The following is a 12,314-nucleotide window of genomic DNA, read 5'->3' on the forward strand; positions in this document are numbered from 1 at the left end:
ACTTGAGAGGAAGACATTTTTAGGGATGAAGATACTATTAAATCACAGAAGTTGAAAAATGTTGTAGGAAAAGATGAGAGAGAGTATTATGCTGTGGCAGTATGGTATCCGGTGACATTTATCCAAAACACAATTCTAGATAACTGGAAAGGATGGGAGAAGTAAGTCAAGGCTTATTGTAGCTCTTACCTGTAGGTATATAAATAGTCTATAGACACTTTACAATTAATGGACCCAACCTTCTACAAATGGGCACTTGAGTTATTTCTGTTTTTCACTGTTATTAACAATACTGTAAAAAGAAATATCTTGAACTGCAGTTGTAGCTCAGTGGTGAAGTGCTTGTCTAACATGTGTAAAGCCCTATATTCTCTATCCCAAATACCACAAAAAAGAAAAAGGGAGAAGGAGAAGAGAAAAAGGAGATAGCTTTTGGCATAGCAGAGAAATTGTATCTCAGATACGTACTTAGAAGGCCATATGCTATAAGAATATATCTAAGATACATACTTGGAAGGGCATACACTTTGGGAACCTTTTCCTTTACCACAGAATTTTAAGTTGTGGTTCTTCCAACTTACATGACGTAACAGCAGACAAAAGTCCTCAATTTGTATGCTAGTCAATTATATCTCTATGAAAATGTCTATTTGACTACTATTTCCCTAAATGATGCATGAGAAACATTATCTTTCAAGTGTTTGTTGGCTAGTCTTTAGAAAGAAACAACAACAACAAAAATGAAACAGAGGGCTGGAGAGATGGCTTAGCGGTTAAGCGTGTGCCTGTGAAGCCTAAGGACCCCAGTTCGAGGCTCAATTCCCCAGGACCCACGTTAGCCAGATGCACAAGGGGGCACATGCGTCTGAAGTTCGTTTGCAGTGGCTGGAAGCCCTGGGGCACCCATTCTCTCTCTCTCTGCCTCTTTCTCTGTTTGTCACTCTTAAATAAATAAATAAATAAAAATGAAACAGAGAAATGGGTGGATGAAGGTACAGAGGAGAAATGTGAGAACTTAAAGCAATGTAATATTACAATCCTAGATGGTATATGTATTTGTCAGTTATTTTCATTGCATTTCAGATACCTCAAATAACAGAATTATACAAGCCTCAAGACTAATTAAATTTTGAAATACTTCTTCACATGTATAGGGCTGAGGCCTATGTAGCAATCTTTTTTTTTAAATTTTGTTTTTATTTCTTTATTTGAGAGCAATAGGCAGAAAGAGAAAGAGGCAAAGAGAGAGAGAGAGAAAGAGACAGACAGAGAGAGAGAGAGAATGGGCACACCAGGGTCTCCAGCCACTGCAAATGAACTCCAGATGCATGCGCCAACTTGTGCATCTATCTGGCTTGCGTGGGTACTGGGGAATCGAGCCTCAAACTGGGCTCCTTAGGCTTCACAGGCAAGCACTTAACTGCTAAGCCATCTCTCCAGCCCCCATGTGGCAATTCTTGTCAATGACCCCACATCAAAGATAACTCAGAAACAGTAAGCACTTACCCGTAGGCCAGAAATCCTCCTCATGGTAACCTGGCGGTTTGAATCATGGTGTCCAGAAATTTGGTTTGGACCCGGGAACATGAAATCACGTGTATTTTCATCATATGTAGACAATGTTTCACCCACTATAAGAAAGATATCCTATGATTCAAATTATAACAAAATATTCTATTTAGAAACAAAATCATCAAGAATAATACATATTTATTGGTTGATGCCTTAATGTATCCCTGCCTTGAGGCCATGTTTATCCTCTACAAAAGGAAAATGAAAATAAAGACACATTAGATGTGTTGATACTTGTCATTGCCTTTCTTGTTCTTGGAAGAATGGTGCTATTCATATAAACTAAATGAATAACTAATAAAATCCTAGAAAAAAATTAGAAAATATAAATTGGCATTACATTTATACACCTTTACCTTAATTGCCATATCCATGATTTTTACTATTTTTTACTTTTTTGTTGACCAATATGGGGTAAAAAATTATATGTTAAAAGTGAGAAATTTGGGCTGGAGAGATGGCTCAGTGGTTAAGGCACTTGCCTGCAAAGTCTAAGAACCTGGGTCCAATTTCCCAGTACTCAGTTAAGCCAGATGAACAAAGTGGTTCATGCATCTGGAGTTTGTTTGCAGCAGTTGGAGAAGGACCTGGTATGCCCATTCTCTCTTCTCTCTCTCCCTCTCTCTCTCTCTCTCCCCCCCTCTCCCCCCCCCCTCTCTCTCAATCTTACTGTCTGTTTCCCTCTGCTTGAAAATAAAGTTATATAAAGTGAGAAATTTATACAGTTTGTGACTACTTGAATTAGGCATATATGTAATATTCAAAATTTTGTGGTTGGTAGTGTTCAACAATATGTTGTGTGATATTAAATAAGGATTGGATTATATCAGACATCTTAATAATCCCAAAAATCAGTATCAAAAAATAAGATTATCATCTATATTTTAATAAAGTAGGAATCTATGTTTACCTCATGAATTATGTTATATTCCTCTCTATTTCCAGTAACAGTCAATACATCAAAGAAAAAGAAACTAAAACTTATTTACCAACAAAAACATTAAATTTCACAAAAGTATCTCAAAAACGAAAAACATAAAAGCTCGATTTCATGAGTGTCAAAAAATATCCTAAAACAATAACAGGTAATTTTTCATATTTAGTTATTATACTAATTCAATTTTAAAATAATGTGTTCAAATGTCATTTATGTCAGCCTTTCTCCATGCATTGCTTTGGTCTATTGACATTTTAGTGATTAAGTGATTAAAACCCTACACATTGTTCTTAAGTAGGTGAAAAGAGGGTGAAATGAGACATTGAACAGCATTTCTTTGAAATGAGTTGCCATGTCAGTTACCTTATCAATAAGTGATACAGTACCTGGTGGAACTAGCTGTATGAGCTCAAACACTGCTGTATCATCTGAAAAGTTAAAGGAAAATTCCCTTCAGTAAACACATTAATAACAATGAGTTACTTTAAAATCAAGGTAATCACTGGGTAGACAATATGTATGTTTTTAATCTTACTAGAATGTACTTTTTAATATTTTATTATTTATTTATTGGGGAGAGAAAAAGAGACAGACAGAGATAGAGAGAAAGAGTGAGAGGATGGGCACATCAGGACCTTCAGCCACTGCAAATGAACTCAGACACATGAGCCACCTTGTGCATCTGGCTTACATGGGTCCTGGGGAATCAAACCAAGGTCCTTTGACTTTGCAGGCAAACAACTTAACTGCTAAGCCATCTCTCCAGCCAGAATGTACATATTTTATAAATATAAGTTATATCAATACCTTGATCAGAGAGCAATGACTGTTAGATATATTATGACTCCTGGTGCTTTTAATTTTGAAATATTTGTAATACATTTGTAAAAACAAGGAAAAAGAGAAATCACATCCTTTCCATCTTCCAAGAACCTATTGAAAAGGTATGTTTTCTCCCTTCCTTTACATTCTGCTAATTTTTACCAATAGAAATCTCATTCAACCTTCTACCTATGTATTTTACTTATGAAAAAATACTAAATACATACTTGTGTCCATAATGATAAAAATGTGTATGGTTGGGCTGGAGAGATGGCTTAGCGGTTAAGGCATTTGCCTAAGAGCCCAAGCATCCGAGTTCAATTCTCTAGGACCCACGTAAGACAGATGTACAAGCATGCATCTGGAGTTCGATTGCAGTGTGGATGGAGGCCTTGGGGCACCCATTCTCTCTTTCTCTCTCTCCCCCCCACTTCTCTCTCTCAAATAAATAAAGAAAATATATTTTAAAGTAAATAAGTATGGTCTTCTCTCTTTTTATCTGTATTTGTTTGAGCCAGGGCCTCTTTGTAGCCTGGAACTGGAACTCATCATCTTCCTGCCTTATTTTCTTGCATGCTGAGATTACACATGTGTGCTACCATGCCCAGTAAGAAGTGGCCCTTTTTCTTAGGAGTCTCAAATTCTACAAGAAGGATAAACATTAAAGCAATAACATAAACATATTTGTAATCCGTAAGTTTAATGAATGAATTGGAAAAGAGGCTATGAGAGATGCTGTAATGACATCTGATCCAACTGGACAATCAGTAAAATTCTGTGAGGAAGCATGCTTTACCAAGTATCCACACCAATAGTAAGTAATATAAACTGGGAACTAGGTGTCTAAGGAAACATAAATTTCTAAATAGAAGGAATAGAACAAAGGTTCCAAATATAGCATAAGTCACAAGTAAAAAGCACAATAATCTAGGAGAGAAAGTACTTCAAGAATAAGTGTCATAAAAAAATCACCAGGAAAAAGCATGCAACTAATACCAAATAAGACACTAAAAAAGTTGCAAGTGGGAAACTTAGTATGAGAAGGAAATTCAGAGACATGATCCTGGGCCTTGAATCCGTTTTTCCCCTGATGGTATCTGACTATTATGGTAGAAGCAGCTACCAGGTACAAGGCTAAGAAGTTAAGAGCAACATTTAAAAAGTTCACGTAGGGGCTGGACAAATAGATAAGCAGTTGCCTGCGAAGCCTAAAGACCCATGTATAACTCACTGTAATCAGACAGACAAGGTGACACATGCACAAGGGGTTGCACACATCTGGCGTTTGACTACAGTGGCTGGAGGCCCCTTTCTCTTTCTCTCTTTCTAATAAAGGCATGTGCCACCACACCCAGCAAAAAATAAATATTAAAAAAAAAAAAAGCTCATGGAGTAGAGGAACAGGAGCCCCTGAATGAATATCCACATGGGAAATTTAAAGTCTCCACTACAGCCACATGGAGTAGGAAGCCAAAGAGGGGAGGATCAGTAGATCCAAGTCAGTGTCCTGATAAACTGGCTGGCATTAGGCTTGGTTCACTACTAAAAATAAACCCTTAAACTGAGAAGTAATATTAAAAAAAAAAAACATCAGCTAACTAATAACTAAAACTTGGTATTCAAGAAAAGTCACCTTGGTACATAGCAAAATATATAATTAGGACCAAAACTAAGAAAAATAATGGGAAATAAATCAAAAGATCCAGAAAGCTGTCTTCTACATTCTCAGAAAGTGCCATTGATGATATTTAGCACACTTAAATGACAAGATACGCTTAAAATGAATAAAGTCTGTCATGTAAGGAGCTTGGACAGGGCAAAGGTCTGTCCCAAAATGAAGAAACACGGGTTGATATAAAAATTCACACACACACACAAAAAAAAATGTTCACAAGAAAGCTCAAATTCCAGCCTCTGCAGGAATGACAAGGCAAGAAAAACTTGATCTGTAACTAAATATCTGGAGGAAAAGTCCACAAGAGAAAATTCCAGATGGACCAAGCTAATGAAGACTATAGGAAAACAGGACCATCAAAGAGAACAGTTTTGTTCTTAGCTAAAAGCAGGAAATATTCTTGAGCCTAGTTTTTCCTAGTATCTCTTTTTCCCTTAAAAAAAAAAAAAATAACTGCTTTGTTAGATTACTCCTTACCTAGAAATCTGATTACTCTGATTTTGCCTTCCCTAAAGGATTATCCTTTCCCATAAAAGACCCCTGATCAGTGTGACCAGATAGATTACCTGTTCAGGACCCTTCTGTTATAAATGAGCTGGGCCTTCTTTCCTTAAGCTCTGTAACAAAAATTTCCAAAACCTTACTCTCTATGGTTTGTGGATTTCATTTGTTGAACTCATAAGACAACGTAGAGACCACTGGCTCACTGGAAGTTTTCTCTGACCTTGTCTGTCCAGCACTTCAACTCCTGAGTTAAAGTATAACCAAGAGCTGGGGTGGAGAGATGGCTTGGCAGTTAAGCGCTTGCCTGTGAAGTCTAAGGACCCCGGTTTGAGGCTTGGTTCCCCAGTTCCCATGTTAGCCAGATGCATAAGGGGCGCATGCATCTGGAGTTCGTTTGCAATGGCTGGAGGCCCTGGCATACCCATTCTTTCTCTCTTTCTCTGTCTGTCATTCTCAAATAAATAAATAAAAATGAAACAAAAAAATTAAAAGTATAACCAAGAGCAAAGAATAGCTCCACTGCTCTCAAAGATATTCCAAATTCCCATTTCATAGTCATAGGGTAGGCTGATATTTTTGAGTTTCACCTTTAACAGAGCCTCACTATTCATATTAGACAAAAATTTCCTCAGCCTATGGAAGAAAAGCAAGTATTTTAAAATATACCTGGACATTCTATTTTTGACAAGGCCTGCCTTCAGGAAAAATTATCTTTTACAACCCCATCTACTGGGGACATGTAAAGCCTAACCTACTGTGATGTGGTAGTTTGAACAGATGGCCCCCAATATATTCAGTGTTTTATTAGTTTGCAGTTTGCATCTTCAGCCACCTGGCTGGAGGCAGTGTCACCAGGCAGATATTAGGGTGTGGTAGTGGGTTTTGGATTTCACTCTAAAAATAGGCAAAGAATGCTTAGCTGGAGCTATGCTGTGTGGCTTTTGGATTGTGCTTCTTTCCCTAAGCTTGTGAAGGCAGGCCAGCTTCTTCTGCCATTATGGAACTTCCCCTGATCCCTTCCTCCACAACCGTGCTTGGTCTGCAAGTTCATCTCAGTGAACCTGAAACTGTCTATTACATGGGGCTAAGAGTGAAGGGACTTCAAAAGTTCAATAAGGGCTAGAGAGGTGGCTTAGCAGTTAAGACGCTTGCCTGAGAGCCTAACGACTCATGTTTGACTCTCCAGGTCCCATGTAAGCCAGACACACAGTGATGCAAGCGCACGAAGTCACACATACACACGAGGGGGTTCACACTTCTGGAGTTCAAGTGCAGTGGCTAGAGGCCCTGGCATACCAATTTCCACCTTCTCTCTCTCTCAATCCCTCCCTCCTTCTCTCTCTCTCTCTCTCTCTCTCTCTCTCTTTCTCTCTCTCGCGTGCGCGCGCGCGCGCGCGCGCGTGCACATAAAAAAAAAAAGGCAGTCTGTTGGGCTTGCCTCAAAAAAAAAGTTCAGCAAGCTCTATAGTTCCTTCTCAAGGAAGGTATATATCCAATCACAGTGGCCTTGAGATTTCCACTTGGGAAAAGGGAAAGACAGCCTCCTCTAATGTTTCACATAGGGAAATGCCCAACTGTGGCTCCAGCAAGCTCTTCTAATTAGGGAGGGTCTAGAGACCGGAAAACAAGTGAAGTTCACAAAAAGGAATAGAGGCTCATCAAAAGTCTGAGATATACTCAAAAGAAGATACAACACTTCTCTGTCCTCACACCTTACCATACCTACAAAGGAACTATTTACCCCATTTCTTTTTCTAGGTAAGTATTTTCTAGACTTTCAACAAATCAATGCATGACACACTAAAGGGCAAAGGACTCACTGGAAGAGAGTGAAGAGGCATCAGAACCACAGCCTGATGGGGCGGGAGTGTTGGAATGATCATCAAGAATTTTTAAGAACTTGGGCACGGAATATAGCTCAGGGGTACAGTGGCATGTGGCATGCACGTTCAATCCCCAATGACAGAAAGAGAAGTAGAGAGAGGAACATATACACACATACACACATACACAGAGAGGGAGAGAGGAGAAAAAAAAGTTTATGAAAACTATAAAAAGAGGCCTAATGGCAAAGTAAGCAGTGGGTAAAAACAGAAGGATAATGTAAGTATGTGGGCCAAGAGATAAAAATTCTAAAAAGGAATAAAAAATGAAATGCTACAGATAAAAAATGCTGTAACAGAAAAGAAAAAAAAAAGAACTCAAAAATGAAAACCAAGGGGCTGAATAGATGGATTGCTCAATGATTAAAGTCACTTGCTTGCAAAGTCTGACAACCTGGGTTCATTTCCCCAGTATCCATGCAGAGCTAGATGCACAAGATAGTGCATGTATTACGAATACATCTGCAGCAGCAAGATAACCTAGAGTACCCATTACTCCCTCTCAAATAAATAAATAAATAAAAGTACTTTTATCTGGGCATGGTAGTACATACCTTTAATCCCAGCGTTCGTGAGGAAGAGGTAAGGACTGTTTTAGGTTTGAGGCTAGCCTGAGATTTCATAACGAATTCTAGGTCAGCCTGAGTAAGAGTAAGACCCTATCGAAAAATGTATGCTATGCATGTATGTATATGTATATACTGAAATGAAAATCAGAGAGAAACAGAATATCCAAAAATTGTGGAGAATCTATAAAAGGTACAAATTTAAAGACAGTAGGGATAGTAGAAGGTAAAGAAATAGAGGAAAGCCCTTTCTCTCCCTTATACAAACAAGCATGGAAGAATGCTTGAAGCAATGACAGGGGACAGCCCTCAATACAGCATGAGAAACCAAACTAAAGAACCAGGAAACTCAGAGAACACCCATATTCAAACTCAGAAAATGAAAGTGAAAAATCCTAAAATCCAGAGGGGTAAAGCCCTAGCCTACACAAGCACGAGAGTCACAGGTACATCTGAGGAATCCTCAGAAGCCATGCAATAAAAATAAGCCATGGGAAAAAAAATAAGAAGATTAGAAAGTGAATGTCTTTTAAATTTTTCTGTACCTTGTGAAATTAGCATTCAATACCAAAATAAAATAAAGAGGGAATTTGTTGTCTGTAAGGTGTGCCTTACAGGAAAGCTGAAGTAAGGTTTTTTTAGAGAGAAGCAAAGTTACATAGAAAAAAAAAAATATGATCATTTAGGGCTAGGGAGATGGCTCCATGTATACAGCAATTGCTACTCAAGCTGGAGTACCTGAGTTTGAGCCCCAGACCTGACATTGAAAAAATCTAGTAGCTCTTAAGGCTGGAGACATTATTTAGAAGACAAGGCCCTATGCCTGTAAAGCAAAAAGACCCAGGTTCAACTCCCCAGGACACATGTAAGCAAAATGCACAAGGTGATACATGTATCTGGAGTTTGTATTAAGTGGCTGAACGCCCTTGCATACCCATTTACTCTATCTGCCTGTTTTTCTCTCTCTTTAGTAAATAAATCATAAATATTTTTTAAAAGCAAATTTTAAACAACTATGATCATCCCCTTTAATCCATGTTGCTCTCACTCTTGATTGAAAATCCTTTTTGTGTTTGTTTGTTTTGTTTTGTTAAGAGATGGCAGCAACAACTGGGAAAACCAAAATTTCATCAATACAATCAGAAAACTGTCTATCATGGCAAGCCAACTCTATCACATCTGCCAGGGCCTGCAAGACACCATAGAAGAAGTGATGATTTAACAATGGTTACTGTTCAAACTTTTCCTGACAACCTCCTCCAGAGAGATGGTTAAACAGACATTGAGAACACTCGAAACTCATCAAAGCAGACATTTCAATACCAAAGTAGACTTATAAACATGTCCACCCAAACTCGGGTAACATTTTGGAAGAGGAAGTGGAAAGATTGTAAGAGGCAGAGTAAGAAGGAGTATCCTGAGGCATTGCCCCCACCCTCCAGAGACTGAATGATGCATTCATGACCTCATAGTGAATTCTAATAACCTCAATGAGGAGGACTCTCAGTGGAATGGGGACAAGGGAGAGGGGATACAAGAGTATAATTGTATGGGAATATGACCAACATATAAATTTTCATACATGAAATTCATAAATTTTTTAATCCAGTAGCTATAGAAAGCTTCTGTAATCCAGACCCACTGCCAGCTGCCAGGGAGATGGAAGGCAGAGATAGAATTTCCCAGATATTTACATGAACACAACCAACAATAATAGTAGAGAGAATCCAGAGCAACAAACCCTGCCTCCAATGAGGTGGGAAGACAGAGGACCAACCCAAAAGTTGTACACTTACATATTATGGCACACACATACTCAGTCACATGTAACTTAAAAATAAAACGTCACTCTTTTTTAAACAAAGTATTTTAAAAATAGAATAAGTTAAAATTTTAAAAAGTAATTTTCTTAATTCACCCAACAAAAACTATACTTTCAGAGATCATTTCTCTAGTTGGTTAATTCAACTACCAACAGTTTCTCTAAATTAGTAATCACAATATATTATGCAAGTATGTATGTCATTAAACACATGCATGTGTAGTTTTATGTATGTAAAGTATAATATATAATAACAATACATATATATATATATATATATATATATATATATATATATATATATATATATATATAAAAATAGCAGGAACACAAGGGTTCCAGGGAATTAAAGCTATTTCTTTATTTAAGGTATGTGCAACTATCTGTGAAGCAGCGCATACCTATTTGAAAGTGGTCTTGAGTTATCTGAAAATGTATATCTGGTCTATAGAGCAACTGCTGAAAAAAAGTAATTTTTTTAAAGGTGTATTTGATATGCAAGGGAACAACAGAAAATAGAATCATTAACAATGCTCAGTTAAAGCCAGAGAAGCAGGAAAAGTATGGACAATAAAAATTGGATCTAAAGTAAAGACAACAAAGTAACAAATTTGGTAGCTATCAATCTAACTACATCAATAATTACCTTAAATAACAATGTGCTATATGTATACTTTAAAAGTATTACCAAAACCTGTAGAGATGGCTCAGCATTTAAGTGTGATTTCTGTGCAGGTATGAAGGCCCGAGGGGACATGAAACCACTGTAGCTCAAACCTCTAGAAGCCATATAATAAACATCTGGGTGTAGATACACATTCCTGTAACCCCATTCTCATAAAGGGAAACACAGACCAGGGAATCATCAAGGCTCACAAAAAGAAACAAGCTCTGGTATCAGTAACAGGCTCTGATTCAAACAAGAATGGACATTAGAGCAATGAAGCAAGACCCCCAATGTTCTGTTCCTATCACCACAGACAAGCACCACCCCCCGACACAGGTTAAATGCACGGAGTGCCATAGACAACATACAACACACATATAAGCACACACCACATATATATACAAGAACGCATGAACAAAATGTTTTCAAAAAATGCAATGAGGGCTGGAGAGATTGCTTAGTGGTTAAAGCACTTGCCTGAGAAGCATAAGGATCCAGGTTCGATACCCTGGTACCCACATAAGGCAAATGCACAAGGTCGTGCACGAGGCCCTGGAATGCTCACTCTCTCCCTCTCTCTGTCAAATAAATAAGTAATAACAAAATACTTTTTAAAATGAAGTGAAAGTATTACCAAGAGTTCTCATTATGCTGGCTTTTCTAAAAGCTCTCTTGCAACACTTCCATCATATTTACTAAAATGTTCAAGTTCACATTCCTCAACCAAAATATTAGTCACCTAGTCAGTTTAAAACTTCAGAATTCTTCTACATTTCTTATATTTAATTAACTGGATATGTATTTTATCAGTAAAATAATAATAGAAGTTTTACAAATGTGAACAATTCACCCAGAAGACCTCTGGCCTCCAGAAATCTAGGATGCCTGTGGAAATGTTCTAACTATATAGCTACATATCTCATTATTTTTGCTAAAATTGTTGCTCCACTGAACAAAATGCATATTTTTATTCATTCCTAAATTTCCTATATTCCCTGATATATTTGTTTCTAATCATGCTGCTTCTTCTATCCATTGATAAATGGAAAATAGAGAAGATATAATGCTGAAACAAGAATTTCATTAGAAGTGGTCTACTGTTCTTATAATGATCATAATTCTTGATCACAAGTGACAAATGTCATCCAGAAATTCCTGAAATAAAATTTCATTAGGCATTAAATAAAGTAAACATCACCCTAGGATATGCTCAGTGTGTTTAAAGGGATACTAGTTTTCACTAGGATGCTGACTATGCAACCTCAACCATTTGAAGGACATTATTGCAAATTAAAAAATAAATTTTAGGGCTGGAGAGATGGCTTAGTGGTTAAGCGCTTGCCTGTGAAGCCTAAGGACATTGGTTCGAGGCTAAATTCCCTAGGACCCACGTTAGCCAGATGCATAAGGGGGTTCATGCATCTGGAATTCGTTTGCAGTGGTTGGAGGCCCTGGCATGCCTATATTCTCATTCTCTCTCTCTCTCTCTCTCTCTCTCTCTGTCGCTCTCAAGTAAATAAGTAAAAATAAACAAAAAATTAAAAAAATAAATTTTAGAAGGATATACATCATTAACATTTAACAATATCTTGTGTGGGTCAAGAGTGAGCTTCACAGAAATCATCAGAACACCTCAACCTCTACTTCACAGCTTCACAGACAAGAAAAATGGCCTAGAGGATAATGCTGCCAAAAATAGTAAGTTCCTAAAGAGGAAAACTTCTACATAGTTGGGGGGAATGCAATCTGCTACAGCCAGTGTGGAAATCAGTGTGAAGGTTCCTGAGACAGCAAAAACAGATCTACCATAGGGCCCAACTATACCACTTCTAGGCATATATGCTAAGGACTCATCACACTACCTTA

General features: G+C 37.6%; 1 protein-coding gene across 4 annotated transcripts in view; it reads right to left on the bottom strand.

Annotated features, from left to right (window-relative positions):
• Spata6 (spermatogenesis associated 6) overlaps nt 1-12,314 on the bottom strand; it is a 147,653-nt gene that overhangs the window by 84,513 nt on the left and 50,826 nt on the right. For all 4 annotated transcript variants that reach the window (XM_045150889.1, XM_004663247.2, XM_004663245.2 and 1 more), the window contains 2 exons: nt 2,896-2,937; nt 1,507-1,631 (listed from right to left, as the gene is read on the bottom strand). In XM_045150889.1, coding sequence (XP_045006824.1) covers nt 1,507-1,631; nt 2,896-2,937 — 167 coding nt within the window. The remainder of the gene's footprint in view (nt 1-1,506; nt 1,632-2,895; nt 2,938-12,314) is intronic.

The sequence above is a fragment of the Jaculus jaculus genome, chromosome 5, assembly GCF_020740685.1.
Source record: "Jaculus jaculus isolate mJacJac1 chromosome 5, mJacJac1.mat.Y.cur, whole genome shotgun sequence".
In the NCBI taxonomy this organism is placed as follows: Eukaryota; Metazoa; Chordata; class Mammalia; order Rodentia; family Dipodidae; genus Jaculus; species Jaculus jaculus.